The 12,343-nt window shown below is 45.2% G+C and overlaps 1 protein-coding gene across 1 annotated transcript in view; it reads left to right on the forward strand.

Moving 5' to 3' along the window:
* Window positions 1–1,290, forward strand: part of LOC138982953 (furin-like) — an 88,819-nt gene extending 87,529 nt beyond the window's left edge. Inside the window, exon 4 of the mRNA XM_070356352.1 lies at window positions 1,108–1,290. Coding sequence (XP_070212453.1) covers window positions 1,108–1,275 — 168 coding nt within the window. The 3' untranslated portion in view covers window positions 1,276–1,290. The remainder of the gene's footprint in view (window positions 1–1,107) is intronic.
* Window positions 1,291–12,343: the final 11,053 nt, after the last annotated feature.

The raw sequence follows: 12,343 nt of genomic DNA on the forward strand, positions 1-12,343 counted from the left end.
AGCAGTAGTTGTTGCGTGACATTATACTGATGTCTTTTCCCAACCCTGCCTCTCTACGCTTACTATCGCTCCTAGATCCTCCACCGCATCTCCACCACCCACTCTCCAGAAAACAAGTTTGTCACTGAACCGGGGGCACGGGAGACAATCAGATAAAAAGCCACTTCAGCCCTTGCAAGTCCGATAACCGCTGATGCCGCCAGAGGTCGAGGCCCGCTCATGTGGGAGATGACCCGAATCTTGACAGCGAGTGTTTACACCAGGCCCTCCAGCAACTGAAACCTGCAATCACTTTTTCTTTCTTTTTTTCTTTCTTTTCCTTGTTTTGTCTTGTTTTGTTTTTGTCACGACATTACAGCTCCACCGCTTGGAGACAGCCAGGAAGATGGCTGCTTTCCGACCAGACACTTGTCTTCTGCTGACAATGACAGCAAAGATAGTTCTACTGCTATGCTAAGAAGATCTAAGGGCGAAGCAGTAGAATATTTTGGATTGCAGCAATTGCTGGTGTTCGTCTTTTACGTTTAGTTACAGTCGACGGGCGTGTTCCGTTCAATCACAGAATCCGTTGTACTCTGGAGAACATCTGTGTTGCATAGATACACAAATAGGGGTCTTAAATCGTTCAGGGTTCCTGTCACAACGCTTGTGCACTCTTCTTTGAGTACTTCAAGGTACTATACCATCTTGTGATTGTCATCCGTCGAATGTACTTTCTTGTCGTTGTAATGGTCGTCTTCCGAATGATCTATGGTACCTGAATCCATCAGCTGAATCCACCAGCTGAGATTGACAGGAAGGTTGGAGGTTCTCTAGAAATCTTAACCAAGTCGGAATGTTCTTCGATAACGTAAAAGCGAAGTGGTAAACATCTTGGCAGCACGTTTAGTATGGGTACTGCTAAAAGCGATGTGGCATGGCGAGTAGCTCTTGAAACATTCTCAAGAGTCAGGTGCGTTGAATGAGCTCTTTGAAGACTGATGGTGGTAGGCACACTTGTAAGATGTTGAATATAGCTGGATTATTTTTCTTATTATTTTTGTTTCGAATCCTTTCCGCCCTTTTCCACGTCACAATAACGAGTGTTGTGTTGTGTGTGTGTTGCAGAACCGCGGCAAGGGGCTGGATATGAACGTGCGGACGGCGTGGGAACTAGGATACACTGGAAAGGGCATCGTGGTCACCATTCTGGACGACGGCATCGAGACGGACCACCCCGACCTCGCGGACAATTATGTGAGTACGGTATATATGCGTATGTGCAGCGTTGGTTAGACGTGTTTACAGTGTGTGCGTCCGTGTCTGTCTGTCTGTCTCTCTGTCTTTTTGTTGTCTCTGTTCTGTTTATGTTCAGTTAGGTCATAAGTGTCTTAAATAATTAGACTCAGTCTCTCTGTCTGTCTGCCTGCCTGCCTTCCTGCCTGGTTGTCTGTCAGTCAGTCTGTCTTTCTGTTTGTGCGATGTCTCTATTTATTTCCAGTTCGACTCGCGATTCCTTGAACGACGAGTCTGTAACTCGGTGTGCGTGTGTGCGTGTTTGTTTTGTGAGCTGGAGATGAGGTCCAAAACCCACCTTGAATAGTACGAAAAGCTGAAGACCTCTGCCCCACTCTCTTCTGTCTCGATCTCCCGCTTCACTGAGTTTTCACTCCCTGTCTGCGTCTACGTATCGTCAACTTCACATAGTATGCGCCTGTTTAGTACTGTGACCTGCCATAGACATCAATCTCTTTTTTCTTAGACGTAACAAACAGGCGTTATCAACCTGTCTCGTCGCAGACGTACAACTAACTTATAACTTCCCCAACCCGAACCCTTCCCCAAACGCACTGTCGTATGGTTGATAGGTTTTGGACTCTTTAAAAAGTTACCAGATCTAGGTCAGACGGTTTCCTACCTTCCTCTCTCCATCCATCATCTTACATAAATAATCTCAAACTGCTGAACCCACCTTACGGGCGCCTCTGTGGAGAGAAAGAGGGGGGTGGGGGTAGGGGGTGGGCAGGCAGTCAAGAGATAGACGGAGATAGCCATAGCAAGAAAGGTATGTTGTTGGAACGTTTAATTATTGATAAAAACAAAACGGTACGTTCACAAATATATCGACCCAGCGGTCTTTTGTGCACAGACAAACACTAATTAGACAAAAACTTATTTTGAGAAAATGTTCTGCCGCTTGCAGGGAAGACACAAGCGTAGGTCAATAAATCTGTGAACGTAACGTTTTGTTTTGTCAATAATTAAACGTTCCAACAACATACGTTTCTTACTGTTTTGTCATTCTTTACGCCTGAGTCATGCAGTGGATCGGATCAGTGCCTAGTTAGACCAACATCATACATGCACGTGAACTCACAAGTGATGTTGAAACTTTCAGCTGAAAGCGATCAGGTACATCGCCTCAGATCCGCTTATTCTTGTTACTGTGGATGAGAGCACAAAATGCTACCAGGCTGGCTGCTTCATGTGCGGGTTGGGATTGTTCTGTTGAATTAAATTTGTAAGGGACATCTATTCCTAGACTATGCAAAGAACGCGGTCAGACTGCTGATTTCATGATTGTGTTTAAATGTATAAATGTTTCTAGTCACACATAAAAGCCTGGACAGATCCGTCCGTGGTGATGTACATCCGTCATGATTGTTCACTCGAGATGTGAAAGTAGCTTTCAAAATAATTGAAGAGCTGCATCTGGTCTCAGAACCGTATAGGCTAAGGGATCGCTCTAGGCCGCAGCATTTCCGTCAGTTCTTGGATTATTATTCCTGTAGATGGCTTGTCTAGACGTGTCCTGCGAATTCACTGACTTGCCGACTGGTGTAGACTTACTCGTAGAAGACGACTTTGGAAGGTTCACGAGAAACGGTGGTTTTGATCAGCAGTTGCACCTGACTTGTCATCGTTTCCTTACCTGTCTGTGTCAGTTTCCGGGCCTTGTCCGTGTGACAGGTGTGTGCTGTCATTGGTTTTACCTGACGCATCCCACTCTCATCTCAGAGTTTTACATTCTATAAGTATAAGACACTGTCGACTGGAAATGGTGGTTTTGATCAGTAGACCTTTACACCTGACCTGTCATCGTTTCCTTGCCTGTCTGTGTCAGTTCCGGACCTTGTTCGTGGGACATGTGTCTTATTTCAATGGTTTCACCTGACACATACCATTCTCAGATCCAGGGCTTACATCCTGTAAGGTGCTGTGGACCAACTCGTAGGAGAGGAGTGTGTTTGTTTCACGGGACACGGTGGTTTTGATCAGTAGTTGCACCTGGCCTGTCTGTCATAGTCCCCTTACCTGTCTGTGTCAGTTTCCGGGCCTTGTCCGTGGGATCTGTGTCTGCTCTCGGCAGTGGTTTCACCTGACCCATCAAGTTGTAGGCAGCCGAGCTGACTACCTAGCTTGTACAGTGGTACCCCGTTCAATGACCTCAATCCTTGTCAGATCTTGTTTTCTCAGATTGATAGGAAGTCTGTAAATCCACCCCCATCTTAAAACTCCTTCCTTGGTAATGTACAAGTTTTAGCCGTAAATTAATTAGCTGGCTGCACGATGCTTTGACACTGAATTTAAGGTAAAAAGACTTTGCAAAGTATTCCCGAAGTCGACCGATTTTAGTGTCCCAAATTCACGGAAGTTGGTGAAAGTTTCCATGCTAGTTTGTTGTTCCCGAAGAAATGTTCGTCCAACCAGTAATTTTGAAAGAAAAAAAATCGATTCATTCCGTGAACCTATTTCAATGTTCACATGACATGACTACATGACTAACTGTAGACAGAGATTTATTTGACTCTTTTTGAGACATATAAATTGAAGTTTTCTCTTTTTGACCCTTACCCCCGCGGGTTAGGGGGAAGAATTTACCCGATGCTCCCCAGTATGTCGTAAGAGGCGACTAACGGATTCTGTTTCTCCTTTTACCCTTGTTAAGTGTTTCTTGTATAGAATATAGTCAATTTTTGTAAAGATTTTAGTCAAGCAGTATGTAAGAAATGTTAAGTCCTTTGTACTGGAAACTTGCATTCTCCCAGTAAGGTAATATATTGTACTACGTTGCAAGCCCCTGGAGCAAATTTTTGATTAGTGCTTTTGTGAACAAGAAACAATTGACAAGTGGCTCTATCCCATCTCCCCCCTTTCCCCGTCGCGATATAACCTTCGTGGTTGAAAACGACGTTAAACACCAAATAAAGAAAGAAAGAAAGAAAGATTTTTAACCCTTCCTTTTTAGAAACACAATGTTTGGGAGTTGTTCAACGGGGGTAGCACTGTACTGTGCTCGCATTTGAAGAGAGGTGAGGTGAGGTGTAGCCGTGACTGTCTGTATGTGTGAGGTGTGGCTGGGCCGTTAGCCGTGCCTGAGTGGGCAGGTGAGGGGCCCAATGAGCATGCCCTGTGACGTCCTGCTGGGGGCCCGGTCTGGTGACTACCGCTGTTTGACTGACCGGCATCAGGGCTATTCCGTCCTCAGTCTGCTGTTTGTTGTGTGTGTGTGTGTGTGTGTGTGTGTGTGTGTGTGTGTGTGTGTGTGTGTGTGTGTGTGTGTATGTGTGAGGGGGGCTTTATGTTTCTCTCTCTCTCTCTCTCTCTCTCTCTCTCTCTCTCTCTCTCTCTCTCTCTCTCTCTCTCTCTCTCTCTCTCTCTCTCAACTTTTAATTAGTTGAACGGATTAAGAATCAAACCGTCGGCAAACGCTCGCGCGCACACACACACACACACACACACACACACACACACACACACACACACACACACGCGCGCATGCACACGCACGGACACACACAAACACGCACGCACGCACACACACACACACACACACACACACACACACACACACACACACTAACGCGCGCGCGCGATCGCCCAGCGATGACCTCGCCTTACCTCCCCTGATCTGATGATGCAGAACAACGTCATTCTAGCTGACATCATACGGGTACTGTTAATCCTTAAATTGCACATCGTCTCTGAAACGAACACTTTCGCCGTCTGTTGGCAAAACGAAAACCTGGTGCATGGTTTATTTTCCTTCGCCTTGTTGTACGCTGAGGTTTCAGACCTAGTATTCTCAAGGGGGGGGGGGGGGGGGGAGAGAGAGAGAGAGAGAGAGAGAGAGAGAGAGAGAGAGAGAGAGAGAGAGAGAGAGAGAGAGAGAGAGAGAGAGAGAGAGAGAGTATTGAGATACGTGTACTGTTCGTCTGTACATGGTTACCGTACATCCGTGTATCAATCTGTTTGTCTGCAAATAGTGCTTTTAAATATCTCCATGTGTACTTCTAAGTTTTCTCAGAAGAAGCTGACTGTTCAACCGAGATTTTGTGACAGTAAAAAAAAAAAAAAAAAAAAAAATCTATGATAAGTTCGTGCAAATGGTATGGCTTATCTTTACGCATCATTTACTTTAATACTTCCTTCAAGCATCAAACATAAGAAAAATGGGCTTAGTGATGAATGGAACAGGTGTGTTGTTTACCCGTAGATGCACTGAAACGTTCACCTCCAGTGCCTGAGAGCATTGAGAGGTTACACCAGTTTTCCTCCCTAGTTTCTGAATCCCCGGATTGTGTAGCAAGTGTTGGTAGCGAAATACGGTGTAACAAGACGTTCAGTTCTAACGTCGAGCTTCGCACCCAGTTCCATGTTTGGCCAGATTTTAAGCTTTTGCTGCACTGGTTAAAAAAAAAAAAGGAGGAAAAAGAAAAAATGTTACGGCGGCGTAATATAATTATTCAACAATCTATTCTTACGCCGGGGTTCCGACGTTCACAGCTTTTATTGTGTACATGATTCAAGTGGCAACATCCACAGATAAATGATAGCCGGTCTGTATGGTGTGTATCGTGTTCGTCCGCTTTTAAATGACCGTTCTAAAGAACGTCACAGTCTATTACCAACCGTTTCATAAACTTACCTGTCTGTGTTCAAGCATGATTGAAGACACTGTACAGACAGTTTGAACCAACACAAACAGGACAACTGGTGTAACGCGTCAAAAGTGTGTTGCTTGCAGCCTATCAATAATCAGAATGAAAGACGTTCTGCCTGGGTGAACGGATGGAAGGGGGAAAAGGATCATTTCCTGTGAGAGAAGTTATCAGAGATAGGGGCCACTGTGCCAGGGAAGTGGAAAAGGTGATGGTGGCGGTGGTGGGGGAGGGGTGCAGGCATTTTCTAGACACAAGTCTGACACCAGATAAGCAGAAAGATTAATTCCATGTTTCAAGGATGGTGGGTTGAGAGCAAAGCGATTAGGCTCTTTACATCACTCTTACTCCGACACGCACAGACACACACTCACACACAAACACAATCACACCCACCAACTCACTCTCTCACACACACACACACACACACACACACACACACACACACACACACATAAAGTTACGTACATGTACTATAAATAAAAATAGATGATATAACTTATAAGTAAATAAATGATAGAGAGAAATACTGATACTCGTATTGTGAAGAATGATCGTGCTTGGAGAAAAGGAATAACTGAAGGGGGAGGAAGTGGGGGCATTTTTGCATGCAACTCTCGAGTCAAAAAGACTGAATAATGGCCGAGGGAAAGAAAAAAGAAAGACAAAAAGGCTATACAATAGCAACCGTTGCTAGGGATCTGCAGGAAATAAAACCGCGTTTTGGAAATGTTGTTCACACCTTGCAGAGCTTGTAAAGAATGCCACCAGTGCGGGACTGTGTATCTTGACACCCCCCCCCCCCCACAACCCTTCACAAGAGGGGGTCCCCCAGTTTGTTATTTTTGGCTGGCACCTTCTAGCGATTGTTTCTAACCTGAGACAGGAAGTGTACCTGGCCTAATTAATGATCTCCCATCTCATCGCGCCGAGGAAACTAGCAATTTTGCCCTCTTGCGTGAAGGTTGAGTCAGGTAGTTGCGTATAGGATGCTATTTCTGAGGTTTAATTACGGGACGGGTGAAAACAACCTCCTGGTTGAAAAATGTTTGAAAGCCTTTTCCGTTTTCAGCATCAGATTAGCCCAAAATCTGAAGGGTTGAAGGAATTGACGGGTTTAAACATTGATATAAAAATTGATTCAAAATGTTGCTGAGACCGAACCAACGTCCAAAATTCAATGTTGGCAGTTTTCAGTGCCGGTTTTTTGGGTCTTAGAATCAAATTGAATTTTTGAGATGTTCATGTTTCAGGATGTACGTGTTATAAAATCATTTTCGCTGTTTTTTTGACTGCGCACAAAACATGTGGGTGTATTTTGGAAACCATGTTTGCTAGTCCTTTGAATGAAGCATGCATGTGGGACTTTTTGATAATGTGCAAGACTATGCATGAGGCAATTTTGCCACGTTCACGGTCTTCTTAATGCAGTTCCATCACGAGATATATCAAGGTGGTGGTAGTGTATTCGTAGGCCAACCGTACATGTTTGTAAATTGCCATGAGATATAATTATGTTATGAGGGTTGGAATGGGTTTGATTAAATGGCATTGGGAGGATAGTCTTGAGGATCGCGCTTCTTGTTTTTACGTAAGACATGGAGGAAACGGCCTCTGAGCAAGAACAAGATGTTGTACAGAAAGTCGGTTTTGGTTCGCGAAGAACATTGGCTGAGTGGCATTTTGATCATAGCCGGGTGGATTGTAGTGGAAAGGGGTGCGGTGGTGATGAGAAGAGATGCACAAAGCAACACAAAGCGAGGTTAGGGTGGACGAAATGTGTGTGAGCCCTGTGAGAAGTGCAACTTGCAACTCTGAAAATGTCGACTGACAACTGGGCCCACCATGCGATGTGGGATGATGTTGCTCTTGTCGTTGTGATGTACCCGTCGATGTTTTTTCAAGGTGCGTTTGAAGGCAAAGATTTGTTTAGACGTTTAGTTTGTGTGTGTGTGTGTGTGTGTGTGTGTGTGTGTGTGTGTGTGTGTGTGTGTGTGTGTGTGTGTGTGTGTGTGTGTGTGTGTGTGTGTGTGTGTGTGTGTGTGTAGTTTAGTTAGTTAAGTGTTCCCATGCATTAATTGATCTTACACGTTTCGTACTCATTAACCTGTGGCTGATGAGGCTTATTTGCAGGTGTGAGGGAGGTTTGAACTCCGTAACAGTTGTAAGAGCGTGTCATGCAGGCAAGCGAGGCAAGAGGTTGCAGGGTACTTATGTGTTTATGGCCGAGGGGTCGGAAGGGGTCAGTCATGTGCGGATGCGAAGAAATGTGTGGGGGTAGGGGGGAAGGGGGGGGGGGGGGTGGAGAGAGAGAGAGTTGAGTGTATTTCTATAGAAGTTTAACAATACGCGAAGACAGAGAGGAGAAACGCACTCTCTTTCAGGACCCACTTCTTGCCAAACAAACACACACAAAACATCTGTTCACGTGTATTTTTCTCTCTTTTCTTCGTTCCTTCCATCCTTTTCCACTTTCTCAAAAAATCCCCCTATACCTACGCAGCAGCAGCAGCTGTGCCGTAGCACCAAGGAGGGGGAAAAAGAGAAAAGTGAGTGTGGCTAGGAAAAGTGTCTGCCGATGTGCATAGCGCGCCGTGTCGACAAGGTGTAGCGGCGTCACGGCCAGAGACCCAAGGTAAAAGGGAAATACAGGTGCGATGGGCGATGCTGCTTGCTTTTCTGTCTCTTCTGCTTACCTGCGGAGTGCTGCGTCGCTTCTGTCTGCTAATCACTGTTCCATCTCTCTATCTGAGTGTTTTTCCTCTCTCTATTTTTCGCCCCAGCTTCATCTCTATCTTTCTCTTTGTCTGTCTCCCTCTCTGTCTCTGTCTGTCTGTCTGTGTGTCTCTCTCCATCTCTCCCTCTCGCTGTCAATCAGAGGCGGATCTGTCTATCTCTGTCTGTCTGTCTGTCTTGTCTGTCTCTCTGTCTGTCTCTCTCTCTCTCTCTCTCTCTCTCTCTCTCTCTCTCTCTCTCTCTCTCTCTCTCTCTCTATCCCCTTCTCTCTCCCCCCTTACGATCACCTTGCTGTGGCTAATGTTCGAGATATTCTAAAATGTTCTTGTTTAGATTGAATTGTCCCCAGTCGTATGTCTAGGTCAAATTAATGCCACGCTACCACAGCGAAGGGGAATCGATCAATTGTTTTTGTCGGCTTTAATCCCGTCTTGAAACACGAATTATTCGAACATGCTATACCAATAACGTATTTTTTTGTTTGTTTGCTTAACGCCCAGTCGACCACGAAGGGCCATATCAGGGCGGTGCTGCTTTGACATATATAACGTGCGCCACACACAAGACAGAAGTCGCAGCACAGGCTTCATGTCTCCCCCAGTCACATTATTCTGACACCGGGCCAACCAGTCCTAGCACTAACCCCATAATGCCAGACTCCAGGCGGAGCAGCCACTAGATTGCCAATTTTAAAGTCTTAGGTATGACCCGGCCGGGGTTCGAACCCACGACCTCCCGATCACGGGGCGGACGCCTTACCACTAGGCCAACCGTGCCGGTCCAGTAACGTATGGCTCGCAGTCTTTCGCCTTGATTTCAATGCCAGGGTCGGATATAAACAGGTCCATGTCGAATCCGTCCAACATTCTAGATCCATATATGGCTTTCATAGATTCTCGATTGTATATATATGTTCCAGGGTCGTATAGAAAAGAAGCGAATCGAGTACGAATCGGAATGCAGTGTTTCTGTCACTTCGAGATACGCCTTCGGAGGTGTCGGCCAGTTTAGATCTACGGCGTGATCGGGTAAAGTAGTTGTCATGTGCAGCAGACGAGAGTGTCCCCCGAGGCGGTACCAGACTCATAGTTTTAGGGAAATGGAATGCTTGGTGTCGTCTGCTCCGATTCCGTTCTCTACGAGGCTGTCTGCTTGCCGATGTGATCTATGCTGGCCATGTCAGATGTAATGGAGGAAGAAGTTCATAGTTGTTGTCATTATTCAGTGTCGTTTTTCACAGAGTTTCGGTGTGAAGTTCAGTGTGCTTCCCTCCCCCCGGACGCGGCCCCCACTCTCGCTCCGTCTCTCTCTCTCTCTCTCTCTCTCTCTCTCTCTCTCTCTCTCTCTCTCTCTCTCTCTCTCTCTCTCTCTCTCTCTCTCTCTCTCTCTCTCTCTCTCTCTCTCTCTCTCTCTCTCCCTCTCTCTCTCTCTTGGAAGAGTTGCCGAATTAGCTACGGTGATGTTGCGGGAATAACTCCAATAAAACAAGGATGCAATAAAACAAGGATGATTGCAACGTTTCCGAGCCGTTTTTGAACGACGATTTTAATCACGCCTTACGCCGAACCACGTTTACCTTGTTATATAACAAGATCACACAATTTTATTCAGCCCAGTGGGATAAAACAAGGAAAACAGCAATGCGAAAATCGCTAGCTTGGCAATGCGGCAATTATATAACTATTTGGTTGGCGGATGTTCTATGTTGAGCCTTTGGCCATAATGAATCATGCTTCCGATGGTTCCATCCTTTGTAAGCCACTTCCTTCCCGCGGTTTACCCTCCCCAATAAGAAACTAAGCTTTTGATGAATGGGACATGGGCTTGGTACGTGGTCTGCATGCAGAGCCATTCTTGCCTTGCTCAGGACATTGCTCCGAAAGGTCGCAGACAAAACGCAACAGTTTGTGCTATTCTGATATTCCGTAACGTTTTTCTTGGCGGCCGGGAAATGAAATGCCATAGGAAGCGCCTGGTGGGGAGAAGATGGAGGATGAAAACCTTTTATGATCCAGAACGGTGTATTGTTTTTCACCGTGGGGACACCAAGGCTTGGGAAACAGGTGTGCGAACACACGTCGTGGGGTTTGATGACGTAGTCAAGGGGGATTCTTGGTGTGTATCTACCACTGGTTAGAACAGGTGTGAGAGCGGTGCTGTAACCTTTGTGAACGGCGTTTATCTTGGACGTGTTCCACGTGCCGCAATCAGAGGCGGATAAAGTCCTCAAAGCGAGTTTTCCATCAGCTGTCGGTGCATTGCTGCTGTTTTATTAACATCGCGCGTAGACTTCTGTTGTCTTCCCTCTGAAATGAAAAGATCAGTTGATGCATGATATAAAATGGTCCAGGTTTTGGATATGCTGGCTCTGGCCTTGAAGCAGGTTTGGTCCTGCTCTGTTGGTTTGGAAACAGCGTCCGGTCCGAAGGCAAAGCAATTTGAATTCTCCCATACTGTAGGTTTACATAGGGTTAAAGTGGGGAACGTTGAAATGGTGTTTCTTGTCTTGTGCCATCGCACAATTCGTGATCTTTGAAGGACCACATGACAATGAAAACGAGAACATGTGAATAGCGTCTTTTGTCTAGTTTAAGTTTTGGATCATTTTCACGAGGCTCTAAAGATCGGTGTAGTTCTTGCTCAGTTGCTGTCGTAATGGGTTTTCATTTCTTTCTCATTGTAGCAAAAATTTGGATAAACAAGTTCTTGGTGCAGATGAGTGCTACGCGATGTTGGAGAACTTCGGCGGTCGAAAGTTATTTGGTAGCCATAAATGTGGTTACCTCGAATAGTACATTACGGCTAACCTACTTCTGGCATTCGGCCTGTTACGCTTTTTGTCTTCCCTTACCCCACTCCCAAAGCACAGGTACACACGCAGGCACACACGGAACACATACACGCGCGCACGCACAAGATAATGACAATATTGTCCTATATTGCTATTTCATATGTTACGTGGATTTCCATTGGTCAATTGGGCAGAATTGAGCTCAGTGCAAAAGTGATATCGACGACATTTCCGTCGATATCAGTTTTGATATCGACGACCTCTTTATTGCTTCCCCACTTCAAAAACAAAAACACCTAAATTTAAAAACAAAAAAATATATATGAAAATGTAATTATCCCAGAATGTAGTTGAGCAAGTGACTAAAGACTTTTTGAAAGAAAAGACATTTTAAAATACTGAAAAGTACAAGAAAAACGTGAACAAAAAGAAATAATAATCAGAGGGAGGGATATGGAACAGCCAAAACTGAGACAAATACTTTTGTAATTTCTTTACAGTAAATACAAAATGTCCAGAGAATTAGCAATATATCTAACATTGACTGACTGTGTGATGATATCTTCTGCTATTGGTCCGTTTCGACAGTGATATCACTGTCTCAACAGACCATAGCAGAAGATATCATCAGACAGTCCGTCAATATTGGGTAGAATATAAAAACACTTCCATGTGAAGATCGGAGGAGTACCATATTTTGAGTGCCCATGGATACCTTCCTTCAATATTTCACCAAAAATACTTAAATCTCTACGACTCACCTTTTAGTAAGCAGAGTCAATGCTCCCGTGTTTATATGACACGGGTCTGGCAAAGTGAGCTATCGCGGGCATGGAAGGCACAACAACACTTTAGTGGCGTCAGAACTGACAACAGGGTCGGCGTGTTTACAAAA

The sequence above is a fragment of the Littorina saxatilis genome, linkage group LG1, assembly GCF_037325665.1.
Source record: "Littorina saxatilis isolate snail1 linkage group LG1, US_GU_Lsax_2.0, whole genome shotgun sequence".
In the NCBI taxonomy this organism is placed as follows: domain Eukaryota; kingdom Metazoa; phylum Mollusca; class Gastropoda; order Littorinimorpha; family Littorinidae; genus Littorina; species Littorina saxatilis.